A 27,155-nucleotide genomic window follows, 5' to 3' on the forward strand; every position below is an offset into this window, starting at 1 on the left:
TATCGGAATAACTTGATTTCCAAAGAATTATCCAAAAATAACTGCATCTTTGAATGTATAGAAATTAGGCTACCCAACGAAGGAATTTCAGGGGAAAAACTCGTGTATAGGTAAGCGAGTTTTGGCATAGTTGTAGGGAATGATGCTTTAAACCACATACTAAAAGTAAAGGTGGGGTGTAAATGTCCCTTCCTTCCCTTCCTTCCTTCCTTCTCGCCATATTTTGTGAAATATTGATCTCAGAGAAAAAATGTATAGAATCTTTTTTGTAGAGAATTTTATGTAGATTACTTGTCTTAGAACATTTTTGCTGTGGGCCAGCGTTTACGAGTTATTTATGAAAAACAAAAATGAGATCTACACCTCCCCCCTATCAGTACTTTTAGTATGTGGTTTAAAACACCCTTCCCTACAACTATGCCAAAATTCGCTTATACACGAGTTTTATCCCCTGAGAGGCAGTTTTTGGTTTTCGTTGGGTAGGCTAAATGTACTTAAGAATTTGTCGTTACCTTAATACTATTTGGTTATCATTGTTATTATTGTTAGGTGGTAGGTAGGTACTCAAGCCGTTGTTTTGTGATATTTTATTATGAGTATAGTGATTAAAAACAAAAACAATATATATTTTACTAACTATTTTTCGTCATTACCTTCAACATGTCGTCATTACCAATAAAAAAAAGCATTACCATACTAGGATTGGATTGAATTTGTTGGATTTTAGTGCCTTTAGTAGTTTTGTGAATGATATTAAAAAATCTTTACATTTATTGCGGTTTGCACGCATTTCCGATCAGTTTTTAAAAATCATCAAAATAAATCAGAAAGAGTCAAAACGGCGGGCGGATCCACCCGCCTACGGAGTAACAAGTAGCGAATTTGAGTTCAAATATTCGAACAATCGGCAGTTTTAATGTGATTTAATTTTTTCAAGCATGTTGGAAAAAATAAAAAATAGCTACCGCCTTACAGTTAAGTACATAATCATCATGTGTCATTTGAATCATGTTAGAATTAGAACAAATAGAGTAGGTATAGTTAGCTTGGCTTGGCTTAGTACTTAGCTTAGTTAAACAGACTAACAAACTTTCGCATTTCTAATATTAGTAGGAGTGGGACTATAGAGAAAATGCAAATTACTTCGCAAAGCCGAGTTTAGACTTGCAACACCTTGCAAGAAAAATCGTGCAAGTTGCATTACATTGCGAGGCCGTAAAGCCAACGAAATGTTTGTAGTGGTCAATCGAGCGCCGCATTATTGCACTAATAGTTAAGTAGGTAAGTACCTTGTCAAGTTCGAATGTGACACTCGGCTCGGTACTCTCTGTAGAACCCTTTTGCAGTCAGCATTTGTCGCCCTTGTCAAAAAAAACTTGATAAAGGCAGCATAGGCTCCCTGCGACAGGGTTCTACCCTGTTCTACCGAGTGTCATACGTAGTATCTCTTATTAGTCTGTGCGAGTGTCACACGGGCTTGTCAAGGTATATTTCTGTTTTTGTTTTGCCTTAGGTTTTTGCTGTCAGCCAAATGTCAGCCAAAAATAATTAATATGTAAATAACTAGACTTGGACTAGACCAAAGAGTGACTAGACAGAGAAAAATATTGGGAGCATAAGAAGATTAGGTACACTTTAGAATTATTAGTTTCTAATATAGCCGAATACGTAAAGTTTAATACATTTACGATGCACATCTACAACGTATCTAGAATTCCATCGCGGATAATCAAACCAATGGAAAAAACAAAATTAATAGACAATGGCCATGGATATGTTTCTGCAGCAGGTATTTACAGCATTTGTGTTTTTGCTCCGTATTTTCAAATAAAACGCCTGAATACACCGATCAATCTCTGACCAGCCGTATATATGTAACCTTAGTAACAAATATATTTACCCTCAAAGGCCCATTTATTGGAGCACACTACCACAGAATCAAAAGCAGCTTTCAAATACATACTACCTGATAAAGAATATTTTTAAAGCTAGTCGTATTTTCAATACCTAATTACAATGGAAATTGTGACGTATCATGAAATTAGTATGGTTCAGTTTCCAACTCAATGCAAGCTAGTGGTCGCTAAATCGCCTCTACCTTTTACCTTTTACTTCGTCATTTTTACTTTGTGATATTAAAGCTGATATTAGTTTAGTTTATATTATAGTTTTAGTTTTCCCACGTCTATCTATATATAGTTTTTTACATCGTTTAATTAATAAGGACTTGAATTTCTGACTACCTTATTAAGGGTTAAATAAAGATGAGAGCTTTATCGCACTGGCGATTTGTGGGGGATTTGATAGGTAGCAAAGGGAGTGCGCAACGATAACGGCGCGAGCGTGCAACGATTTCCCTACGAGCGCTCAACGATATCGGTGCAAGCGCGTTGCAAATTATTGCGTAGGTATAAATTACATACACTCACGTCTTACTCACGTACATAATAAATTGGGCCTCTTCGGCGCTATACATACGCAAGCTAACTTGCTGCGCGCTCACAGCGATATCGTTGCGCGCTCGCAGCTAAATCGCTTTAAACTTGCCCACAAATCGCCAGTGAGATATACCTAATAAAGGCTCTAAGAAGTCAACTTGATGAACTATTTCGTGTAACAGAATCAATACTTGAGCCTCCTAAGAAAAATAAAGCGGCGAATGATATAGTTGCGAGAGTTATCGGCGATTTTGGCAGATGGCAGCTACGATTAAGTATTATGATGGCACTACTAAAGTTCCCGATTGGATGGTACCAACTGAACATTCTGTTCCTGGCTCCGCCTCAAGAGTTTTGGTGCGTGAAGCCCGCTGCGTTTGGCAGCTTTTCCGTCAAAGAATGGCGCGAAATGTGCGCACCGGTTAGTAAATTTGCTTTTTTATTTAAGCAGGCGACGTAGGCACCTATTCAATTAATTCAGAGCTCATTATTCAATGAAATGAAAATAACTACTCATACAAAAGAGATTGTCTGTTGACACGTAGAAATGATGCTTATTTCATATTATTGGACACTTTAAGCTGCCTGGGTGATCGGGCTCCGCCTCCGCTCGATATGTTCCGTGCCCTTAATATAAGTTTCGGTTACAAAATAATTCTCGATCGCGTTCGCGTTAAAATCTCAATCCGCCTCTAGCGGAACGTTTGCGATGTTCGTGTTTCCATACAAATTGAGATTTTAACGCAAACGCGATCGAGACGTATTTTGTAACCGAAAACTTAAACTAAGGTCACCGTTTCAAGTAGGTAGTAGGTATGCTGTGGAGATTTGTTAGGAAAGTCATTTTTTTGCGATAAAACCTATTTTCATAATTATCAACTTTGAAAGCAAAACTTTGTTGAATGTTGACAACTGAAGCACAATAATTATTTCATACAAATCGTTACAGCAGTTTCCGACAAATTAATAACTGCATAGGTACTTACTGCACACTTTAATTATGTGATACCATGGTATCACATAATTTTTTTTAGCCGAATGATACTTTTGCATAGTCATTACTTTGCATAATTATTATCAATTCGAATAATAGTCATTTCTCAGAATATTAAACGGCAGAACACTGTTATCGCCGAATATACTTCTGCAGAATAATAGCAGAACAATAGTATCGCCGATTTTGACGCAGATTTCGAATTATAAAGAAAGCTTTTTCGAAGTAGTGGGGTGAAAAATAAATTAAGGCTAGCAAAGTAATGATGCTGTAACAGCAGCAGGCAAAGCGCCAGAACAGAACAGCAGCTACATAGCAGGTTGGTTTAGGTTAGAACTGCGATTACAACAGCGCGCGAGCCGAGCGAGCTAAGCGAGCGTGCCGCGGCAGCGGCCGGCGAAGCGCCAGAATCTTACTGCTGCCAATAAAGGTTAGGTTAGGTTAATATACAACTACAATTAAAACAACGCTGGGGTGTTTTTAACGCTTCAGCATTATTATGCCTGCTGCCTAAATAAAACCGTAATTTAATTGCAAGGAATGTTTAGTAAAATTTTATTCTGCTGTACATTATCCTTATGCTAAGTAATATTATGAATTATGAGATATGTCTTTCTGCGTAGCAACTATATTTGAACATTATTATTCTCATCGATATTATGTGATGTGATCATGTTAATATTCTGCTTTACAAAATTATGAGAAATGATAGTATGAGAAGAAATATATGCGAAAAGTAATCCGATGATATGATGATTCTGCTCAAGGTTGTTATGAGAAACGAAAATATGAGATTTGATTTTATGCAACATATTAGTGAACCAATCCATACTAGTATTGCCCGTGACTTCGTCTGCCAGGAATTCGTTATCATTATCGCGTGGGAACTACACAATTTTACGGGGAAAAAATATGAAGAGGAATAACAGACAGACATACAAATTCGAGTTAGGTACTTTCGCATCTATAATATAAGTAAGGAAATAGGTACGTAAAAGGAAGTAGGTAGTTACGCGCGTATAAGTACCTATAGGTTATAATTAGGTATTATGGCTATCTGTAGAAATCACAATAACCCTATCTATTCAGAGCGCTAATGTAGTAATGTAGCTAACGCGTTATAAATTAAATACTTATAATAGTTCATGTTTTTTACTATTGTTTAAATTAGTGTCTAATTTATCAGAGAATAGAAGAACACCCGTGTTTGATCTTTGACCCGGAGATCCTAGCTATGGCGCCAGCGATGGAAAGGGCTTACATACCGCTTATAGAGTGTCCCGAGTTTGAGTATGATACGGCTGTATTCAAACGGACTATTGTCTCGGATTTTGATTTAGTCTGTTCAAGACACTGGTTGGTCAGTGTAAGTAGTCTAACATCTATAATTATTATCCTTATTTATGCGACCACGAACCGGAAGACAAAGCGTATTAATCAATCTCGCTCTACCTTGATCAAGGGCTAGAGCCGGAGACCATTCTTAGAGCATAGTGGCGTTCGTTATCTACTTACAAGAACAGGTTTCCCGCAACTGTCACGATGTCATCAGTCCACCTGGTGGGAGGTCTGCCAACGCTTTGTCTTCCGGTTCGTGGTCGCCACTCGAGGACTTTTCTCCCCTAAGTTATCTGTTCTTCGAGCGATGTGGCCCGCCCATTATTGCCATAGGTACTAGGTAGCTAACTTTTATAACACTAAGGCACCTCGCGCACTAGACGGCCACGACCACGACCAATGGCCGCAGCGCCGCAGCGACCAGATTAACTAAACTTTAGTTACTAAAGAAACCACATGAAAGCCGCTTCTTTAGTAAACCTGGTACGAGTAGTTGTGGCCGCTGGTCGTGGTCGTGGCCGTCTAGTGCGCGAGAAGCCTTAGGGTCTGTTTCACCATTCTCTGAAAAGTTTCCGATATCAAGTACAAAGCCATCTATGATACCTACTGTCTCTGTTAATTCCTGTAAAATAAATAGAGATGGTACATAATATAATATAGTGTATCTATCTCTATCACTTATGCTATAGATTTCATGACTTAGATTATACTCTTATCAGGAATTGAACAGAGGATAGTGAGCTTAGCCCTCTTTGTTCCAGTTTACTCAGGTAATAAACATGTGCGGCATTCTGACGGGAGGCCTTTTGTTCGGAGTTATCGCTGATAAGTTCGGCAGGAAAACTCCATTAATGTTTGCAATATGTTTACAAGCCTTCGCCAGCTTCGGCGTGTGTTACACGACATGTTACTGTCAATTTATAGCCGGTTCGTTCTTATTAGCATTAGGATCTGGAGGAACGGGGATTATATCATTTGTGTTAATCATGGAGGTAAGTTTTTGAATTGAAGCTATTTTACCAGTCCTCAGGATAAGATAGCCGTATCGGTACGACCAGATATCTATTAGTAACAACAGGAAATGAAATTGCCGTGTGGTGTCGGGTTAGAATTACACCTCTCCATTTATTCCGTGGATGTCGCAAGAGGCGACTGAGGATATAGGTTAAGGTATACCGTAGGCGATAGGCTAGCAACCTGTCACTATTGTACCGTTTTTGTCAAACTTAAAACCTAAAATTGCTAAAAGTGGCTCCGAAGCGGTAACGTTTCGTGTGCTCTGCCTACCCCATTTGGGAATACAGGCGTGATGTTTGTGTGTGTGTGGAAATGAAATGAGTAGGTATACGCACTTTAATGAAGTTCATGGAAAACTTGAAACCTCCCCGCACCAAGAGACTGGGCAGGTACCCTATGACGGCATAGGTAAATTTTTTTTAGCTATTAGGGTGTTTTTCTTATTTATATTAATGAGAAAGTTTGTGAAAATGTTTGGATGTTTATTACTCATCACGCAATGCTCGTAAGGTTGGAAACAGGTAGATAAACATGCCAGTAGCAGCAGCTCGCACATTTTCATACTAGCTGCAGGCGTGCGTACGTTAATCATATCGCTTGTGTCGTTAGTTCTCCGTATAAGTAGTTTGTGCTTGTGTCATACAAACATGACAAAAGCGTGCAAGCTATTTTCATGAAAATATGAGAGCTACAAGCATGTGTATTTCCAGCCTCATTGCGTCCCGGCCTAACGGCTCGACGGATTTGGGATTGGGATTAACACATTCTTTAATTGCATGGTTCCTGCATTTCCTGCAGGATAGCGATAAACGAATTCTTCGCAACCGCTATTATTGCATGTATAATATAAATAATCGACATCGACATGTGAAGAGTTGAGTTCAACCGGTGAAAACAAATGGCGAGTTGTTCATTGTGGCGTTCTAAGTGGAGGACTATGTTCAGCAGTAGATGTTTTCCAGCTGATGATGATGAATATAATTTAATAATGAATGACACTTACGTTCATAGGCAGACTGTAGATTTGTTCTGTTAAAACTGATTTGTGGCTTGCAGGTGGTAAGTGGTAAATGGCGCACAATAATACCTGTGCTCTACCAACTACCATTTTCACTCGCCAACCCCGTGATGGCTGGGCTAGCATATTGGCTCAGAGATTGGAGGAAGCTTGAATTCGCGCTATCCTGCTTCTCAGCATCCTTCATATTATACTGGTTTTGTCTGTCTGAATCGCCAAGGTGGTTGTTGGCAACTGGAGACACAGACCGCGCATATAGTAACGTGAACATTTGAATACCGTTAAGCATAATTTAAATTTATTTACGTGGTTAAGTATTTAATTAATGTGATGTTATCTTTCCAGAGGTACTAAAAAAAGCGGCAAGGCTAAATAAAAGAGAATTTAATAGGAAAGAAGTTAGGATTCTATTAGATAATGCTAAAGGAAAACCAAACAAGGACGCCAAAACGGGACTTATTACATTCATGAGAATAAAGAAAATGAGATCGCGAGCTATATTGCTATCAATTAACTGGTGTGTGTGGTTAAAAATGCCCTTGCAACTTACACATTACGCTGTTATTACAAGCTTTTTACTACCTAACTTTAACTTCGTACCTATATTCATTTCAAGACTTACAAAAACAGGTACGGTCATGGACTTTAATTCATGTGCCACCATGGAACCATTTCACAGAAAACGGCACAGTGACATCGCGTTAATTAGCAAGGAAAATCGTAATGACTTTTCCTTTGAAAAGGTTCCATGGTGGCTCGTGAGTCTATATTGGAATCCATAATATCCTTTGTCCTAATTTTAAAATCCTTTACAACTTTCGTCATAATGATCTTTTGCCATAATGTAAATGCCATAATATTTTGTCCTAATATTGAATACCCTAATGCTTATTTGCACTACAACAACAACAACAACAAATATTCTTTATTGCACACCATAAAGCAGTAAAAAAACTTATAATATAAACACTTAGATTCACGGTAGACAATAGGCGGTCTTATCGCTTAAAAGCGATCTCTTCCAGACAACCAATTACGTAAGCACTAATTTCGTAAGTACTAATTATCATATGTCCTAATAGTCAAATGTCCTTATATTGATTGACATAATCACTTTTGTACTAAACTGGTTTGGGAACTTCATGCACACCGTTGAATTTTTTCGCAAGTGTGAGGTTTGCTTACGATGTTTTCTCTCACCGTAAAGAGGTGCAAGCCCGGGTATTCGAACCCACGACCCTCTGTTTGAGAGGCAATAGGTCATACTAGTGAGCTACTTACATGGCTTATATGTACAAGGGGTCGCAGTCGCAGTTCTAACCTAACCTAACCTACTTTTCTGGCTGCAGTTCGTTTCTGTAGGAGTCGCAGTTCTAACCTAACCTAACTTAATTTTCTGGTACCGGTTCGTCACTGTTGGGGTCTCAGTTCTAACCTAATCTACTTTTCTGGCTCGCAAGTTGCTGTTTGCCAACAAGTGCTCTGTTATGGCGTTTAATATTATGGATTTTAATATAATTACCGCAAAACGAGGCTACTTTGCACCAATTTTTGCTCCAAGTTTCGTAATCTTTGTTTTATTTAAAAAAATATTATTATGCTGCCGTATGTTCATATATGTATTTATGTAAAGTAGATCACCCCTATTATCATGCTGGCTTGCTTAAACTACGTCATAATGTTGTTTTAATATATATATTAGGACTTTAATTTAGGAGCAATGTTACCAGGCGTTTGGGTAACTATGCTACTGAATTTAATTTTCAAATTCAAATTCAAATTCCGCATCATTATCATTGCACTCTGTCTTATCACTGTACGGCGTCTGACAGAATAGACAAGAAAATATCGGAGCAAAAATTGAAGTTCAGTGTTGCCACTTTATTGGGAAGTGTATCTGGTACCGGGACTTCGACCTGCAAGACATTTAAACAAAATACAGAACTGGAGCATAGTTACCCAGTGGGGGGGGCAAAGTAGCCTCGTTTTACGGTACTCGTAAGTTTTGTCTTACTATATTACCTAGTACAAAACATATTAGGGATTTAGAGAATTAGATATTATGACTTATGATTATCAGGACATAAGATCATTATGGCCAATGATCATTATGGCAAAAGTATGATATGTCAAAAGTGTTATGGCATTTGAGTTTAGGACAAACGATATTATAGATTACGAAGGAGACCCGGCTCATGAATTATAGTACATTGTGTCTTAAGGGCGGTAAATAAGGAATTAATGCGGTGGAGATCTCTTACCATCGGGTATCATCGGGTGTTCGTTTGCCATCCAGTCGAATAAAAAAAAAGAAAAGAAAATTACGAACGAGTCTATTAGAAGTCCGAAGTCGTACCGCCCGTGCGACGCAATGTTTTTCATCACATTTGCGAGTAAACTGTATATTTGTAAAAGAAAAACTAATATTTTTTCAAAATTGCCGATACCGTTGTCTGCGCTCTTGGCCGCGCCAGCCCCCCGCCGCACCACTTCCGCAGCATGTACCGGAGCCCGGAGCAGCAGGACGCCATGCAGTAACAATAGTAGATTGTTGCACCAAGCAGAAAGTTATTTATTACTGCACTGAGTGCCGATTTGGAGCCCGAGCGTTAGCGAGGGCTTTAGAAACCACGAGAGCAATATAAATTACTTTTCTTTCAACTATAACTAGAATAGTAGACGAAAAAAAACTCATGCTTAACAATTAATAGGAAAGAAATGTCACTAGCACTCGATGATTCCATTTTTGTAAGTTTTCATTCGCACTCTCAAAAAATATCCACGGAAAATTCGCAAGGTTCCCGCCTATTTTTTTTTTTAATTTCTTGCTTTTTTTGGCAGAGTATAATATAAAGCAGATATTTTTACCCGCGATTTGTCAAATTTCGGATGGGTGCCAGGTTGGCCAACCAAACACAAAGTTTTATTTTAAATGTACGGCTACTTAAGCTATTTTTGGTAGGGTTGGTAGCAACAGTTTTTTGTACGCAATCTGTCAAATTTCACAAGACCGTCAGGTTGACCAACCTAACACTAGGTTTTTTTACACTATGCAGGCTAATTTTATAACAAAAATACTTGTGATACCTCTTTGGTCGTGCCATTAAAAAAACTCTACAACAAAGCAATACAGGATTTTCATACATTTTTACTGCTCTAGAGCAGAAAAGTCCCGCTTTGTGCTGGATATTTAGTGCGGTTATGATGAAATTAAAGCATAGTTGGAAGAAAACTCATTTAACGACCTTAAGCTTCATGACAAGAAAATTAGTACGGGTAATGCATAGACCTATAGGGCAATGACTCATTTACCGACCACGGGTTTCATGAAAAGCACATTAAGGTCGAGGGTTTTATTTGGGGGGTTGCATTGCAACCAAGCTAGCCTGCATGTTACGACACCGTTTACGAGCAAGTGTGATGAAAAAGTCTTTGACCGTAGCGACCTATCTCGGGTACACTACATAAATACGAAAAACGAAAGTCGGAATCACGAACTTCAAAATACCGATTTTTATAATACCGAAAATTAAAAATACCTACCTAATGTTTAAAATTACGATTTTCAAAATTCCGAATTTTAATAAACCGAACAATAAGAAGTCCGACTCAATAATAGTCCGAAATGTCAAAAATACGAATTCCGAGTACTAAAATACCGATTTTCAAAATTCCGAATATCATTACACCGATCAATAATAAATCCCGACTTTAATAAGTCTACTACTTATGTTATGTAGGTTAGATAGGCCCAAAACAGTATTTACTGTTATTGGCTGAGCTCCTATTCCGCGGAATTGGGGCGCTTCGCGCCGTCGCAATTCTAACCTAACCTAACCTAAGTATGCAGGTTAATTTATCAAAATTGATTAATATTAATGAACTAAAATAATTTCCTTGCTCACCCGCGACCTTACGATAGCTAAGCTTATGCAAAATATGCGTGTTCATGCAGTTCCTCCACCTCCACACTGTAAGAACACACACAAATCACACAAACCCATCTATCACCACCACCACACTACACTGACGCGTTTCGAACTCAAACAGAGCTCATCTTCAGAGTGACACAACCGTACACTGGCCTGCATAAGTGGATGGACACCTTACGTTCTATAATCGTTTGAACACGAGAGTTGGCGATTTTGTTAGGTGTTCACAAGAAATGAACTAGATGGCGCTGTTAAACAGTTATTATGATATGATCGATATTTTATCCCCGTAACAGCAATGTGCCGATAGCTGAGTTGATCGGCTGCTTAGATAAAATCGTAAATGATCATGAGTTCGTATCCTACATATCAGAATTGTTTTTTTGTTCTTATTTTTTATTTATAACTTCCTATTTAAATTTTGTAGATAACTGAAATGGAAATTAAAAAAATACTCTGAAAAAAGGATAACGTTGCAACAGAAATAATACACGTTTTGAAGTTTGAAACATAAAAATTTAATTCCTAAAACAATATTTCTATTCATTAAATATTGACGCAATTATTAATGCTATACTATATAATATTCATTAAATAACTGAAAACCAGAAAGAAGTTTGCTCAGAATCCAAAGTAGAATCGATTACACTATGTTTTAAATCAGGTAGTGTTTGAGTTTTTAAATCCTTTTTTTATTATGCCGTCTAAATATTACGAATGCATACGCCAATTAAATGTTTGAGGGATGTTTCATACCCTTTAGATAATTTAATACTGGCCGTTTTGCGTCAGTTTGGCTTTCTTCTAAATCTGGAATTAAAAATTACGACCGTAAAGTTAGAAATTTAAAATAAAATGAAAAAATATTTTCTGGGTGTCGTGTGAGGTTTTCAGTTATTTAATTATCACCTGACCAAAAGTTGTATTTTAACATTTTATTGAGGTATTATTAGCTTAAGTATTCATTTCCGATTCTGGAAAGAGGATTGAAGCTGAACCCCAATAAAAAATAGTATTTGAAAGTAAATTATACCTGAGACCGGGTTATCATAAGACTCGTACGCGTTATAAATTATAATGATTGAAGTTTTCCAGTTTTAAACATTTACTTATCAATAATTGATGGCGTAGATCCACTGTAGTGTGTAATGTGTTACTGACAGTTATAATAAGATTACAGTCATATATTGAACTTTCATACTTATCTCACATAAGTAAACAAAACTATCAAGGTATAATTAAATGTTTTGTTCATAATAATAAAATAATTACTTTTCATAACAAAGTGATACCTACAGGATCACAAATAAAGATAAATATTTTGGTTTATATAATACAGTGTGCTAGAAAATCAGATGCGGATATTTTGAGGATCGATTATTTGCATCGTCGTTAATTGGTTTTAATTAAATTAAATAAAAAAATTACAGTTAATGTTAATGCGAGGATGATTATTTTTGGACGGAATGGTATTTTTGTATGAAGCAAAAAAATATTACCACACAATACTTGAATAATTTATGTGTATAATCTGTGGTATAATTAATTCTTAGGTTATTAATTACATACCCTGAAAATATCCGCACCTTATATATTTTATTATAACATAATTGTTTGAGTATATAACCCGGTCTACACGTAACAATCAATTTTATTTTAATAACTGGTGTAACCAACATGATTGTCGATAACTGCTTGCAAAAAAAATCGCATCGATGCAACTAGATTTTCACACATATTAGAGCCGAGAATACTGTCCCTTATTATTACACAGTGGGCTTCTAACGTTTCCGGAGTTCGCTTATTTTTGTTATCCCAACTTTGGACATGGTTATAACACCTCATAATTTGTCAATGGGATTTAAATCCGGTGATCTGGCAGGCCAAGGAACGACTTTAATATTATTTTTGTGTTGATCAAACCAGTCTTGCATAAAACGCGACCGGTGTATTGGGCAGTTATCTTGCACGAACGTTATGCACGGCACTTGTTCTTCTGGATAGACAACTCTAACAGTGGGCCACATCATAGCTGGCGCTGCGGCGCATCTATGAGTCGTGGTCTACCCGATCCTTGACGATGCAGCAAAGATCCTTCGTCTTGATATCGTCGTACCCATAATAGAACTGTTTTTATCTGTAACAATATAAATAAACATAAAATAATATAACATAGATATCATTTTAAAGAAGAAGTTGGTAGGATGAACGTAAATAATAAAAAACTCACATTAACTCCAATTTCTCTAGAAATTTCCGACATTTTTTCCTTCTTCATATAAATTAATAATTTCACACCGTTTAACCATTTCAATATTGCGATGAGAACTCATTTTAAAGAATAATTACGATAATAAGCAGATTCAACTTGAAAGAGACGATCAAACGATGTTGCAAGCAGCTGAACAAGTAGCAAAATCTTTGTTATAAAAACTTAGCCTGGTATTTTGAAGATCTCAGTCTACCCTCTTTAAGTTTCGTTAAACACGCATGACTTACCGATTAATTTTAAGGCGACCCGATATAGATCCGATTTTCATCGCTTACGATAACAGTAATATGGTCAAGTGGTTGTGAACTTCGTTCTTCGTTCGTATGTCACAAGTTCAAATCCCACCAGGCGATAATATTGAGTTTGTGTTTTTGTAAATTTACTGTTAGATTTGGAGATTACTAAAGTTGACACTAATTCGCAACATGGGTCTTCGTAAATAAAGAATTTCATTATCATCAGCATCCCAGCCTATAGATACACGTCCCACTGCTGGTCACAGGCCTCCTCTCAGAATAAGAGGGCTTGGGCCGTAGTTCCCACGCGGGCCCAGTGCGGATTGGGAACTTCACACACACCAAAGAATTTATCGTTGGAATTTTTGAAGGACAAGAAACGATAGTAATGCGAATAATAATATTCTCCTTCTCTTACGACAAGTACGAAAGAGACAGAAAATGTCGTTACGCGCTTCGCGGTATCATCCCACGGTGTTCCACCCAGGCATGAACATAATTTAGTTACTACGGCAGCGAAATACCAAATTTCTAACATGAATATAAAATTTTTTTTTAAGGTCAGCGCCAGCGCCATCTAGTGAGATCTCAATAAACTAGCTAAGTTAGTAAATAAGTAAATACCGCTAATACACTTCAAACACATAGATGGCGCCGTTTCTCGCGTCAGACGATTATGTTTTGGAATTGTCCATCGACTTTTGCAGGCCATAGTACACCATGCTACCAGTTGTTAGACTAACGAACCACAACCACCGTTTTAACTTGTCACTGTAACTCCCCAAGTACCCACATACGTTTTATGAAACAAAACAAAACTACCCACAAATTATTAATAATTTTTTTTAACCGTCCTTCAAAACTACCTTGATTTTTTATTTATTTACTGTCAAGGCATGTTTTATTAACTACCATTGCTGAAATTAGATCCAAGCCGTAGCAAGGGAGATGAAACTAAATTTACCTGCTCATTAATAATAGACCCCATACTGTTGTATCTAATTATCTCCATGCATTCTAAAACATCGAGACGAAACCCCTTGCCACAATAATGTAACACTTCATACGAATCGGAGTCCGATAAAGAATGATTTGAATGATTTGAATGATTTTTGATTTTTTAGCTATCGTAAGGTCGCGGGTGAGCAAGGAAATTATTTTAGTTCATTGATATGGACCTCCGCAAAGTAACGCCTGATTCAATAAATGATTAATATTAATTCGAGATTCGAAATCAAGATTCCGATTTTTAAAACCACGAAGTTTATTTAGCCGAATGTCATATTTCCGAATTAGCTATGTCATTTCGGAAAATTGATAATCGGAATACTGTATTTCGGGCCAATAACATTTCGTGCTTTTCAATCTTCGGAGTTTTAAAAATCGTATATTAAAAAATCGATATTTTGAAATTAAAAAAAAAAAAAAATTTCGTGTTTTTAAGTAATCGGAATTATATGTCTTAGGAATTGTGAAAATCGGAGTTTTGAAAATCGAAATTAGCTAATTCGGAATAAAATATTTCGGAGTATTTGGGTATTCCCACCTATCTCATATCGGTACATTCAACAGCACCAATGTCTGACACAACAAAGCGTGCCTAAATATCAGATACGACTACGGCTCTATTTCTAGAGCCGGTAGGACTTGTCAGATATTTTTTGCACACTTCGCTGTAGCAGATATTACTGTAGGTGACTTTACTCGTGCAACGATTCCAAATCATCTAAGTGTTGTAACACACGCTCATAATCAGACATACACAATAAAGTTACTGTCAGCAAAAATAAGCTTGTATTCACAAATATTTGTAACTGTTTGTTTGTTATTTATTACAGGTTCTGTACTGGATTAGCGTTTTACACTTTCTCCCAATATCTTAGTTCAATAGGTGATAATATTTTTTACACAGTCACTCTAACCGGCCTTATTTCGTTACCTGGGGCGATCATTTGTGGCTTTGTCATAATGAGGAGAGGACGAAAGGCTACATTGGCAATTTTTGAATTAGCTACAGCCCTGTGTTTTATTTGTATACTGGTGATACCAAGGGACAAATATCCAAATGACTGGCCAAAACTTATTTTTGCTGGCATTGGATTTGGGGGTATGGCAGTAAGTTGATTAATATTTTTCAGTAGGTAACTAGTTACCCTTTAAAAACCACAGATGACATGGCCCAAAAGTTTACAATTTACTTTTTCCAAAACCCCAATTCTCTTTTTCGAATAAGTAAATGGTACGGTACTATTGGTACCTGGTTTACTAATATGTTGCATAAAATCGAATCTCATACCTAATTTCGTTTCTCATAACAACCTTTAGCAGAATCATCATAATATCACCGAATTACTTTTAGCATACATTTTTTCTCATACTTACTATCATTTCTCATAATTTTGTAAAGCCGAATATTAACATCACATAATATCGATGAGAATAATATTTATATGTTCGAATAGTTGCTACGCAGAAAGACATATCTCATGATATCTCTTGATTTATTGCATAAGGATAATAAAAACTAATTATTTCAAGGAATAATCCTTCTTTACATTGTCAATTTTGCATGTAACTAATAAATGAAACCATACTACTGTATATGTGTTCTGTATTAAATTTCCTAATCTAATTAAACTTGCTAAACCTAGAAAGATATAGTTAGAAAGAACTAAATAAAGAAACAAAATACATTTGTTCACAACACAAGACCCAATCTTATAATTTGTAAACGAGCAATTCTTGTTTATATATAAATATATATATTTCGGGGATCGCGGAAACGGCTCCAACGATTTCGATGAAATTTGGTAAGTAAAATTGGTATTGTAATTTCGGGGATGAAAAATCGATCTAGCTTGGTCTTATCTCTGGGAAAACGCTTGGTACCGAGTTTTACAGCACGCTTATTTTGCTGGCCTTACTTTAACCTTAACCTATGCTACCTTACACCTTACCTATACTACGTACCTTATACCTTAGCTATGTCATTACGCCAAGTTAAAGTCAGCCCTATTTAAAATTCCGTGTAAATATAACAGTCGAACTAGTATTTTGCTATGCCATTATGCCATATAAGAATCGGCGACATTAATGATCTGCTATTTAAATTCTGCAAATGTATATTCGGCGATATGAGTGTTCTGCTATGTAATATTCTGAGAAATTACTATTATTCGAACTGATCATTATGCAAAAGTATCATTCGGCTAAAAAAAAATATGAGATACCTGTTATGCGAAGTGTAATTCAGAGAATCGATATTATGCAAGATAAAGGGAACCCTTGGTACCTACCTATATACTTGCATTTTTATTTAGTGAAAATGCCTCATGAACTGTCTGAATCATTTGTCAGTGTTCTTCTAAAATTTTAACTTTCTTTTTAGGGTTCAGTACCGACGCTTTACTTGTTTTCCGGCGAATTATTCCCTACAGTAGAAAGAAATATAGGAGTGACCGCAGTTTCAACTTTTGGTCGCCTCGGTTCTATGGTGGCACCGGTACTCGTGAGTCTAAACGACGTAGTCACTGATCTGCCAATATACATTCTCGCATGCACAACCTTCGCTCAGATCCTGTTGCTAGTACATCTTCCTGAAACCATGAACCGGCCACTACCTGATACAATTGAACAGGCATAAAATTTTACCAGGTTGACTAATTAAATTCATACTTCACTAGCCTTTTGCTTGTGCTGCTGTAAAAACTAAAACAGCTATGAAAAATTATACAGTATGTCCAGAATTGCGATTTAGAAACTTTAGGTGATACACTAGAGTAAGTATGACAAAGAGTTTCAATTAAGATTGGTTTTTGGAGTCTTTTTGTATTTATTATTTAAACTCCAAATTTTGTTACTTTTACGGTCACCCCGTAAAATTCATATCGAAAATACAAACTCCATCTAGCGCTGGTCTCTTTTTCTGGTTTTTCTGTGCATCTATGTTTCAGTTTGTATTTTCGATAAAGAGTTTCAACTCTAAATTTCATAGTCAAATGAATGTTTTTTTTTGTCTACACACTATTTTACTACCGGCCGGCTCATTTATTTTTTGGTGTATTATTAAAAAAGGTATTCCCTAATCCCTTGATTAGTCTAATTTTTTTTTGCCTAATTTCAGTTTGTCTAACAATTTTTACTATAGTAAATTGTTTGTCTACTAAAGTCAATTTGTATAATTTCACTATTCATAATTATTATCTATCGATTTTAGTTTTTCCTAAATATGATCATTTTCATAACATGTCTGGCCGAATATTATTTTATTTAAAACTCACTTTGTCGATTCTTATTTTAACTAATCATTAGCCGAATACCTAACGTTTTTACTAAGATTAGAACTGCGACCACAACAGCGCGGGAGCCGAGCGAGCGTAGTGAGCACGCCGCGGTAGCGGCCGGCGAAGCGCCAGAACTGAACTTATATTAGACGTATAATGTTAGACGAAAAATAATTGTCAGTCAGACATGAAAATTAGGTCATTTAAAATTAGGCGATACAAAATTAAGTAAAGTAAGTTGTATACAAAACGAGCCATTAGGTTAAGTAATATTAGTTTATTTTAAATTAGGCAAACCGAAAATAGGCAAAAAGTTGTTAGGCAAAAGAAAGTGTACAACCATTAAAATAGTACTTATCTCAAAGTTGACTAAGACATTTCGAAACTTTGTAATACTTTTGAACTTCTTACATCATTATTCCGGACACTGTATTTTAGCACTAGCAGATATTTGAAGGATTTTTAAGGGTTTGATTACAAAAACATGTACTAAAAGTGGATTTTTTATTACCTTAATTTGTATGCAATTAATTACACTTAAAAGTTGCATAAAAGCAGTCAACATAAGGTCAGAGTAAAAATTAATGAGCTGGACTAGCATTACAAATTCTATTTTTAATACAAAACTGTACTTATTTATTCTTCTTAATAAAAATGCAAATTGGAATTAATGAGGGTTTTCTTACAGGTGGAATATTGCTAGGTGCCATTTAGTATTGTGTGTGAGGTCCATTCGACTTGCTTGCGACTGTCTCATTCAATTATAAGTAGTGATTGTTATCAACATGTACTTTTACAAGCTTTTATTTAGTTTCACCTGTCCAGTTGTCTGTCTGTCTGTAATCAAACTTAGCAAGTTAAATTTGACCAACTTCCAGTAGTCGGATTGACTTCAAATTTGGCATACTTATGTAAATTGCGTGACAATACAATAATCTGGTAGTGACATCCTGGTAATCCTGCCAGGATTGTCTCCGCAGGACAGAACTCTTCTACGGTTAATAATATCGACTTGATATTTGGTATGCAAATGTAGTTTGGGTGACAATGCAAGTTGTCGACAAAAAGTACAGTCAGCCAAAAAAAACTTGTATTAAAAATGAAAATTTTACCAAAACTTATTATATTTATATTTTATATAAACTTATTATTTTTACCATACCCTTTACTACGAAAAGTGCATGTTAATCACTAATTATAAGTCAAACCGAAATGTGGCATAAATGTCAAAGTTGTTGAACAGACTTCACAATACTAGCACTAGCACTGATTAGTCTGTCACAGAAACTCTCATTAGTCTTTCTTGGTATTAGCCGTTTGAGTCCTAATATTCTCTATTCTATGAAGTAATGATGGATGCGAATGATACCATGCAGAATATAACTTGTCATAGATTGGGTAGTCCAAATTATCTTTTCCTAGCTTTATGAGCGCTGATCTGAGTTCTTGGGGGTAGTTTAATGACACCGCAAAGTTGTCAGCCTCAAACTCAAATTTTCTAGACAAAGCTGTCACAAGGAAGGACAAAATTGAGTTGTATGGTGCCAGTATCATTTGCAACACAACAATTAACCCAATAATGATAGGCTCTTGGCCAGGAGGAAATCCAAGAGCTGTGTACAACAAGGAGTATTTAAAAAACCACCCAAAAGCAGAGAACAACAGCAATAAGTTTACTTCAGTTAGGGCAATGGACTTGTAAATATGACTGCAGCTCCAATGTCCTAATTCATGAGCTAAAACTCCTAATATTTCATTGTCATTGCATCCAGTCATAGTCTTTTTCTCTTCATCATACTTTTCTAGTAATGTGTCAAATAAGACAATTCGTTTGGCACCAAAAAGCCCACTGAAGTAAGCATTGCTGTGTGCAGATCTCTTAGATCCTTCTACAATATACACTTGAGACAAAGGGAAACTGAGTTTAGATGCTAGATTCTCTATACCTGTCCGAAGTGAGCCTTCAGGGAGTGGTACAAATTTGTCAAAGAGAGGGGCAATTACAGTTGGATACAGCATTAAGAGAATCAGTGTTGCCACAGTTGTGAACAACCACAGCCAGACAACAAACATGTTTCCACCAAGCATAATAATGTAAATTGCTATAGAGACAATTGGAATCGTAATAATGAGGCTAAGTATCAATGATTTGATTTGGTCTTTAACAAAGAATCCTACGGTTTGTTTATTGAAGCCATGTTTCTCTTCAAGTACAAATGTCCCATAAATTTTAAATGGCATATTGGTAACAAAGTTAAATAGTGTCACAATTGTCATGAAGACGCAACTAACAAATATTTCTCGCTGAGGCGATACATTGAGTGTTTCAGAAATACTTTCTGCATCAACCCAGGCGACAGCAATCCAGCGTTTGTACAGTATGACAGAAGTTAGTACTATACTGTAAAATTCTTTTACTATTCTAAATTGTGATTTGTCAATGCCATACAGACGGGCTTTCTTGAATGATTCTTCATTTAACATATCTTTCAAGTCATCGGGGATAGTGTTATTGGTCTTGTAAATTTTCAACTGCAAAGTAAACACAAATACTATAAAAAAATGTTGCAGCTACACTGGAGTAAGTATCAATTATATTATTATTTATTATGGATTTCTATTAACTAAATAAGGAGATGGATTATTCAATTTTAATTTTAACCTCTAGTACGTACCTGCCGCAGAGATAAATACAATTCCCACAGATATTCTGCCCATGAAAATAACAGAATTAGAAAAACAATAGCTCCTTCGTCGATATTCATGATTGTCTCTGTGTGTTGTTGCATCAACTTTGAACAATTAAATAATATCTATATCATTGATTGATATTAATTTGTCACATATCGATAGTAGGAATAATAGGAATGAATGAGATGAGAGAGATCGCTGGGTGACAGTCTTTCCCGGCCCGGTTAATACCAACATGGAAGTACCATCCCTGTTTTTCGTGTTTTCGCCCATAGAAGCTCATGTCAGTTTCTATGGGCGAAATCACAAAAAACAGAGTCGGTATTTCCAACTCGGTATTATCCGGGCCGGGAAAGAGTGTCACCCAGATCGCTTATCGCTCGGTGTTCACAATATAATACTCTATGGCTCGGTCGGAGTTGGTCCAATAGCAAATTGTGTTCAACGTTATATCTTCGAGTTCGAGTAGCCACAGCAGCATCGTGTCGTGCGGTCCCTCTGACACTTAAAATACTAATGAGGGATCGCACGAACTTAGAGTTTTGTAGTAGTCCTGCAGACTAAAACCTAAGGTAGGTACGTTTGGGCAGTCGCGATTAGCACTACAAATAACCCAGCCACTTCCCGCTGCATCTCGGAACAAGCTGAAAAATCGTATGAATATTTTTTATTACAATTTTGAAACTCTTTTTTTTTTTATTATTTATCGTACATAATCTTGTGTAGTCTCGAGACTGCAGGGGTACTACGAAACTAGAAACTCGAAGTTCGTGTCGTGCGGTCCCTCTGACACTTTTTTTTTCTCTTTTTTTTTTTGAGGCTTTGAACACTCCTACACAAGGGACATATTAAAAAATGGTAAATGCAAATGGCTTTGCCAGATGTTGGCTCTGAAAGCCAACAATTGACCTGGCCATTGTGCATGGGGCCCAAACTCCCAAATACCCTTCTCCTTAAGTCTGAGTTCTAACACTTAAACTATTTTATACGAGAGCGAGAGGGACGGTACGGTACGTTACGATACGAACTTTGAGTTTCGTAGTACTGAGAGATACTTACTTCCGTAAGCACTACCGACGAGCTCCTTGAACATAATTTAGGGCTATAACAGCACATATCCTATCCTATCTCCTCAAACGAACTAGTAAGGATGACTAGGGTTGTTCAAAACTGTTTTCTATTCTCTGAAACAGAAAAAACCGGTAATTGCGAAATTGTTGTCAAAATTCGTACGACACTACAATTTGCCTAAATTTCATTTTCTACAATAATTAATTACTCAGATTTTCTAAGTTTGAAGTAAATTACGTACTATAATTTGTTTCTATCTGTTGTCGTAAGTTTTGAATTGGTCTCGATTATTAAAATAAAAACACAGATCACTTAGATACTTACTATGACGTGGTCCGTAACATGCCAGACATTATCTTGGCTACGCACGCTACAATTTCATGAGTGACCCGTGTACCTATCTTATTAAAATAATGAATTTGAATCAATGAATCAATTAATTCAAATTTATACGTATTTATTTAAATAAATAATAATAATATATATTGTATTGTAGAACTCTTTGATTATGGTATTACTATTAAATGTATTTATAGAGTGCCAGGCACGTGTTCGGATATACGTACCTACCTTGCAGGCAATGACACAAGTTGCATTGCGTACAGTGATGCCAAAGTAGCACACTGAAATATGATAAGTAAGAAATTATAATTGTTTGAAAGAAAATAGGTATTATAATGGAAAGTCTTGTTGACATAATAAATGCGAAGTTTAAACGTGAAAGACATAAGATATGTTTTTTACGAGTAGGTAATCAGAGAGCACAGTACAAATATAAGTCAATCTCATGCATATAATGTTACAATTAAGGAAATATTTAAAAATAATGATGCTATTAAAAGCGTCCCAGAAATAAGATTAAATATATTGTAATTTTTTCCCTATCAGGTATTAATTATTGCTATGTTTTAAAATTCATTTTTGTTATTTTTAAAAAACTATTATTACAATTTCTGCATTTCACTAGCAATGCTAGTAAGTATACATCATATTTGAATCTCGTCAACAAAGCAAGCAAATTTATAAGTATACAATACAATACAAAGACTTTATTGTACACCAGACATAGTAAGCGATACAGAAAACAAATTATTAAAATTACAAGGTGAGCAATAGTATCTAGGTATACGTATATAAATTAATAAATAAGATAATTAAATGTTGTGATGAAGATCTAATAATATGCACGTAATCACGTTTGATGTAATTATAATTAAGATTTTCCTGTATCTAGTTTTGTTATGCAATGCAATTGTTTTGTTTTATTTTTCAATTCTTCTTTCCAATTATTTAGGTATTTACCTACTTAATTGGCATGTTTCAATTTCAACAGAATTTTGAATTAAGTAATTAATTTTAATACTTAGGTAATTTTTATGATGTTTAATTGTTACATACCATGGACTTTTTATTTTGATTAATTGTACTGACTAGTTTTATAATTTTATGTATGAAAGTGTACCTAATATCTTAACAATTAACGTTTCAAAATTTATCAATTGTGATGTGACAGTCCACATTTTTACGTGAAAAAAAATAATTATAATATAATGTAAATATTTTTTCTTTTCAAGGAGGGAGGTGTAGTGTGAGTCATACCACACACGCACACACTCTCTCCCATTATGTATGTACCTATATATAATCGTGAACTTGTAGAATAAACGCAGTATTTACTCAGAACTCCGTCTTATTACTCGTCTCCCATCGCCCCACATTACAACTGCTAAAAAGTAGTAAAATATTCATCATCATCATCATTATGTCAGCCGAAAGACGTCTATTGCTGGACATAGGCCTCCCCCAAGGCTCTCCGCTCAGACTGGTTTGTGTTTTCCGCATCCACCGCAATCCCGTGATCTTAACCAGGTCGTCGCTCCATCTTGTTGGAGGCCTACCAACAGCTCGTCTCCCGGTCCACGGACGCCACTCGAGAACCTTCTGACCCCATCGGCCATCAGTCCTGCGAGCAATGTGCCCCGCTCACTGGCACTTCAGTTTCGCAATTCTTCGGGCTATATCGGTAACCTTAGTTCTACTGGGGATATCAACATTTTGATTCTATCCCGCAGAGAAACCCGGAGCATAGCCCTATCTATAGCCCTCTGAGTGACTTTGAGCTTCCTTATGAGGCCCATCGTTAGCGCCCAGGTCTCAGATCCGTATGTCATCACATCACTGGCAACACACACTGGTCAAAGACTGTTTGAACACTGCGGTAATTTGAACTAAAATATACTGCGAAGTTTCCCGAGTGCTCTGTTTGACGAGTGATCTGTTTCTCGAAGTTGGACCTACCTAGCTGGACCGTTTATCCCAGGTAAACATAGTCGACAACAACTTCGAGCGCAAAGCCTCTGACTATTACGGGAGTGGCACAACATGGACTGGACATTAGACATGACTTTCGTTTTGTCCATGTTCATTTTCAGGCCAACTCGGTCGGAAACTACTGAGGTCGGTGAGCATAGCACTGAGGTCCTCCATGGTTGAGACCATGACTACAATATCGTCGGCGAATCGAAGGTGTGAAGTACTCGCCATTAATGTTGATGCCTCGTCCTTTCCAGTCCGGAACCTCAAAAGCATCCTGCAATGCAACGGTGAACAAACTCGGACAGATCGCATCTCTTTGTCTGACTCCCCGCTACAGAGGAATAGGCTTCGTGCTCTGGTCCTGTAGTCGGACGGACATAGTGGCGTTTTCGTACAGACGCTGAAGTTCGATATACCAGTAATCAACTAGGCACCGCTGGAAAGCCTGCAGCACATCCCAAGTCCCGAGCGAATCGACGGCTTTCTCGTGGTCCACAAATGCAAGGCAAAGAGGGAGGTTATACTCTTCGGTCTTCTGTATAACCTGCCGCAACGCATGTATGTGGTCTACGGTAGGTACTATAGCATTTTCGGAAGCCGGCTTGTTCGGGAGGTTGGAAGTCATCAAACCTGCGTGCAAGACGATTTGTGGTGACCCTGGAAAATAACTTGTAAACATGGCTCAGAACTGAACGGGTCTATAGTTCTTCAGCGAGATTTTATCCCCTTTTTTGAAGAAGAGCACCACCACACTTCTGTTCCATGCTTTCGGCGTTCTCCCTCGGTGGAGGACGGAAGTAAACAGCGTCGGAAGGCCCTTGAATACTGGTTTTACCACCCGTTTCAGGAGTTTGGCAGGCTGACGTCCGGGATGTCTTCGATATAGTGTCGGGTTAATCTAGCCCTCGGGTCTTTAGCTCGATTTTCGGCGGGTGTTCATGTTATTGTGTATAGCTGTCCATTAAACCTCTCAACTTCCCCCAACAGCTCAGGTTTGGATGAAATGATTCTGCCGTCGTCGGTCTTCAACTTCATCAACCGGCTTTGACCCACAGACAGATCCGTGGTAAACACCTTAGAGCCCCTGTTACGCTCAAAAGCTTTTTCAATACTATTTGTAATAAATTATTAAATAAAGTAATAATATTTAGTTTATAAAATACTAATATTAAATTTCACACACAAAAAAATGAGTTTGCTCGTTTATGCGTGCAAATGATATGTGAGTAAATAAATGCTAAAAATAAAACAAAAATAAAAATTTTACTCATTCCGTAAAAAAAATCCTACCTTAATATTAAATTATTGTAATTTTTTACTGCATATTACTTTACTGTAATACAATGGTGAAATGAACTCTTGATCTAAACAACTATGCACGTACACATTTACTTACAAGATATTTAACTTATGTCCATGGCCACCTACTGTTCGACTCTGCTGGAATTCCTTGATATATCCTGTAATAATAGGAAGAAAGTTTCTTATAAAAGCTGTTCGCCTGATTGCACTTCAGCAGTCGAATTTTTGCCACGTACGTCGTGGCATGGTTAGAGTTAGTCGTAACAATAAGAAAAAAAGCATTTAATTTAACAATGTTTTTATACAACTCGAAAATCTTTGTAGTATACATATTGGAATTATTAATAGTTTTAGTCCCATTATGTGCTGCAGTCGATAATTGCGAAACTTCTCTGAGCGAAATTTTAGTGACTAAAGGTTTAAATTTTTAAAATTGAGATCCTAGCGAAATTAGAAATTAAATATTTACCTGAACTTTTTATTTGCAGAGGAGTATGATGAGACGGGTAGTCTTGTGAGATCATGTAATGGGGAAGTGACCGTAAACAAATGTGAGGGGATGTGCAGTAGTCAAGTGCACCCTTCCATTGCCACAGTAACTGGATTTTCAAAGGTAAAACAATACAATATTTAACACGTACGTGTAAATATAAACATGTGTGTATGTACGTGGACATGTACCTACATTTAAAATTTTTATGACTTGTACTGTACCTATGGTTAATTATTGTATGTCAATTATCAAGCATTTACTAAGTAGATCTTTGAAAAAAGTTTATTGAAATAAATAAATATCATGGGACGCTTGATACCAATTGACCTAGTCCCAAAAACCAAAATAAAGTAAAGCTTGTACTATGGATACTAGTCAACGAATAATTATACTTTTATAGATAAATACGTACTTAAATACGATATTATTTTAATATTATTTTGTTGTTTTTTTGTTCATTTTCAAAACCTACAGTTTTTAGGGTTCCGGAGCCAAAATGGCAAAAACGGAACCCTTATAGTTTCGCCATATGTCTGTCTGTAAACTATGCCGACAAAATGGTACAATAAAAAATTATAAAAGTGCGGGGTATCGTTGGATAGATCTTTCAAAACCATTAGGGGTTTGCTAAGACGTAAAATCTAAACCGGTGAGTGGAAAAATTTAAAAAAATTCAGAATTGTAGGAAATATATCAAACTTTCAAGGAAAACTATAACGGTTAAGTTTGCTTGAGAATTATTACTAGTTTAAGAGTAAATAGCAGCCTAAGGTATATAATATATTTAAGGTATGGAAAATACGAAATCTTTAGAAAAATATTACTTAATTTTTCGTAATGGCTACGGAACCCCATTTCGGGCGTGTCCGACACGCTCTTGGCCGGTTTTTTATAATCCTACACGCTAACTGATATCGTTTATGTTTTTAATTTAATTTGTTATAATAATGTCACAAAAGTGGTGAAATCTTATACGTACATTAGGAACTGATGATGGTAGCAATCAAAAATCATTATAGATAATAAATCTTACATATATCCTAAACTTGATATTTCGTAGTTAAATATCACAAACTGAATTTCTCACGCTAAACGAGTTTATCACAGGTTTATGGTATTTAACTTGATATTTCGTTTCAAGAAATTTTATTATTTTACGTGTTTCAGGAATGTCACTGTTGCAGGGAAAACTTTTTGAGAGACCGAGTCGTTACTTTATCTCATTGCTACGACTCTGACGGAATCAGGATTGAGGATCCCAAACGCTCCATTATGGAAGTACGACTTCAAGAGCCGGACGAATGCCAATGTTTCAAGTGTGGAGATTACAGTCGATAAAATTGATGATAAATTTAAAATCTTACATCTTGGACGTGCTTGCGATGTTAATTAATTAATTACAATTTAAGATTGGAATGATGTATTGTCAAGGCCTTAAAATTAAAATAAAATATTAAATACAAATCTACTCTGTTTGATTTTTTTCATAATTATTATATTCTTAACGATAGTCCTAGTCCTAGTCCTCTAGACAACCTAGATGTGCCTCACTTGAACGAAGCTAAAACAGCATGGAAGTCAGCTTGCCCGTCTGCTGATTTACCTATTTTTCCCAGTTCGCAGCGGCAATGGGATGAGCCGCTCTGTAGAATGGTGCGGGATAACCTTTACCATACGTCTACCAACCCTACAGAGCGCGCCCGCCTCCTTGCCGTTGCGAAATGGGAATCTGGTGCTTGGCTTCACGCCTTACC

The 27,155-nt window shown here is 36.4% G+C and overlaps 3 protein-coding genes and 1 long non-coding RNA gene across 4 annotated transcripts; 2 read left to right on the forward strand and 2 right to left on the reverse strand.

The window, feature by feature from the left end:
- The first annotated feature begins 1,546 nt into the window (after positions 1-1,546).
- On the forward strand, positions 1,547-17,794 carry LOC141436213 (organic cation transporter protein-like). Its single transcript, XM_074099102.1, has 8 exons — positions 1,547-1,789; positions 2,621-2,859; positions 4,619-4,798; positions 5,532-5,762; positions 6,844-7,063; positions 7,151-7,322; positions 15,084-15,360; positions 16,634-17,794. Exons 1-8 carry the CDS (start codon positions 1,690-1,692, stop codon positions 16,886-16,888), a joined length of 1,674 nt encoding a protein of 557 aa, XP_073955203.1. The 5' UTR covers positions 1,547-1,689; the 3' UTR covers positions 16,889-17,794.
- Positions 17,795-18,018: 224 nt separating this feature from the next.
- Positions 18,019-20,449, reverse strand: LOC141436214 (CAAX prenyl protease 1 homolog). The gene is made up of 2 exons (XM_074099103.1): positions 20,204-20,449; positions 18,019-20,060 (listed from the first exon to the last, which is right to left on the reverse strand). Exons 1-2 carry the CDS (start codon positions 20,315-20,317, stop codon positions 18,822-18,824), a joined length of 1,353 nt encoding a protein of 450 aa, XP_073955204.1. The 5' UTR covers positions 20,318-20,449; the 3' UTR covers positions 18,019-18,821.
- An 877-nt stretch (positions 20,450-21,326) lies between these two features.
- LOC141436218 (uncharacterized) lies at positions 21,327-25,465 on the reverse strand. The gene is made up of 3 exons (XR_012452276.1): positions 25,378-25,465; positions 25,003-25,066; positions 21,327-21,403 (listed from the first exon to the last, which is right to left on the reverse strand). It is a non-coding gene; the product is annotated as an uncharacterized lncRNA (long non-coding RNA).
- On the forward strand, positions 25,130-26,846 carry Pburs (bursicon subunit partner of burs). Its single transcript, XM_074099106.1, has 3 exons — positions 25,130-25,325; positions 25,397-25,521; positions 26,569-26,846. Exons 1-3 carry the CDS (start codon positions 25,202-25,204, stop codon positions 26,737-26,739), a joined length of 420 nt encoding a protein of 139 aa, XP_073955207.1. The 5' UTR covers positions 25,130-25,201; the 3' UTR covers positions 26,740-26,846.
- The last annotated feature ends 309 nt before the right edge of the window (positions 26,847-27,155 follow it).

Source organism: Choristoneura fumiferana, chromosome 16, assembly GCF_025370935.1.
Source record: "Choristoneura fumiferana chromosome 16, NRCan_CFum_1, whole genome shotgun sequence".
In the NCBI taxonomy this organism is placed as follows: Eukaryota; Metazoa; Arthropoda; class Insecta; order Lepidoptera; family Tortricidae; genus Choristoneura; species Choristoneura fumiferana.

What these genes read in the sequence shown, in the direction of transcription:
- LOC141436213 (XM_074099102.1), top strand. Translation starts at nt 1,690, where the DNA reads ATGCACATCTACAACGTATCTAGAATTCCATCGCGGATAATCAAACCA. An exon ending in TGGATATGTTTCTGCAGCAG is followed by an intron (nt 1,790 to 2,620) that starts GTATTTACAGCA and finishes TTCGTGTAACAG; the next exon opens with AATCAATACTTGAGCCTCCT. An exon ending in CAAGACACTGGTTGGTCAGT is followed by an intron (nt 4,799 to 5,531) that starts GTAAGTAGTCTA and finishes TCTTTGTTCCAG; the next exon opens with TTTACTCAGGTAATAAACAT.
- LOC141436214 (XM_074099103.1), bottom strand. Translation starts at nt 20,317, where the DNA reads ATGCAACAACACACAGAGACAATCATGAATATCGACGAAGGAGCTATT. An exon ending in TGTATTTATCTCTGCGGCAG is followed by an intron (nt 20,061 to 20,203) that starts GTACGTACTAGA and finishes TTTACTTTGCAG; the next exon opens with TTGAAAATTTACAAGACCAA.
- Pburs (XM_074099106.1), top strand. Translation starts at nt 25,202, where the DNA reads ATGTTTTTATACAACTCGAAAATCTTTGTAGTATACATATTGGAATTA. An exon ending in CGAAATTTTAGTGACTAAAG is followed by an intron (nt 25,326 to 25,396) that starts GTTTAAATTTTT and finishes TTTTATTTGCAG; the next exon opens with AGGAGTATGATGAGACGGGT. An exon ending in CAGTAACTGGATTTTCAAAG is followed by an intron (nt 25,522 to 26,568) that starts GTAAAACAATAC and finishes TACGTGTTTCAG; the next exon opens with GAATGTCACTGTTGCAGGGA.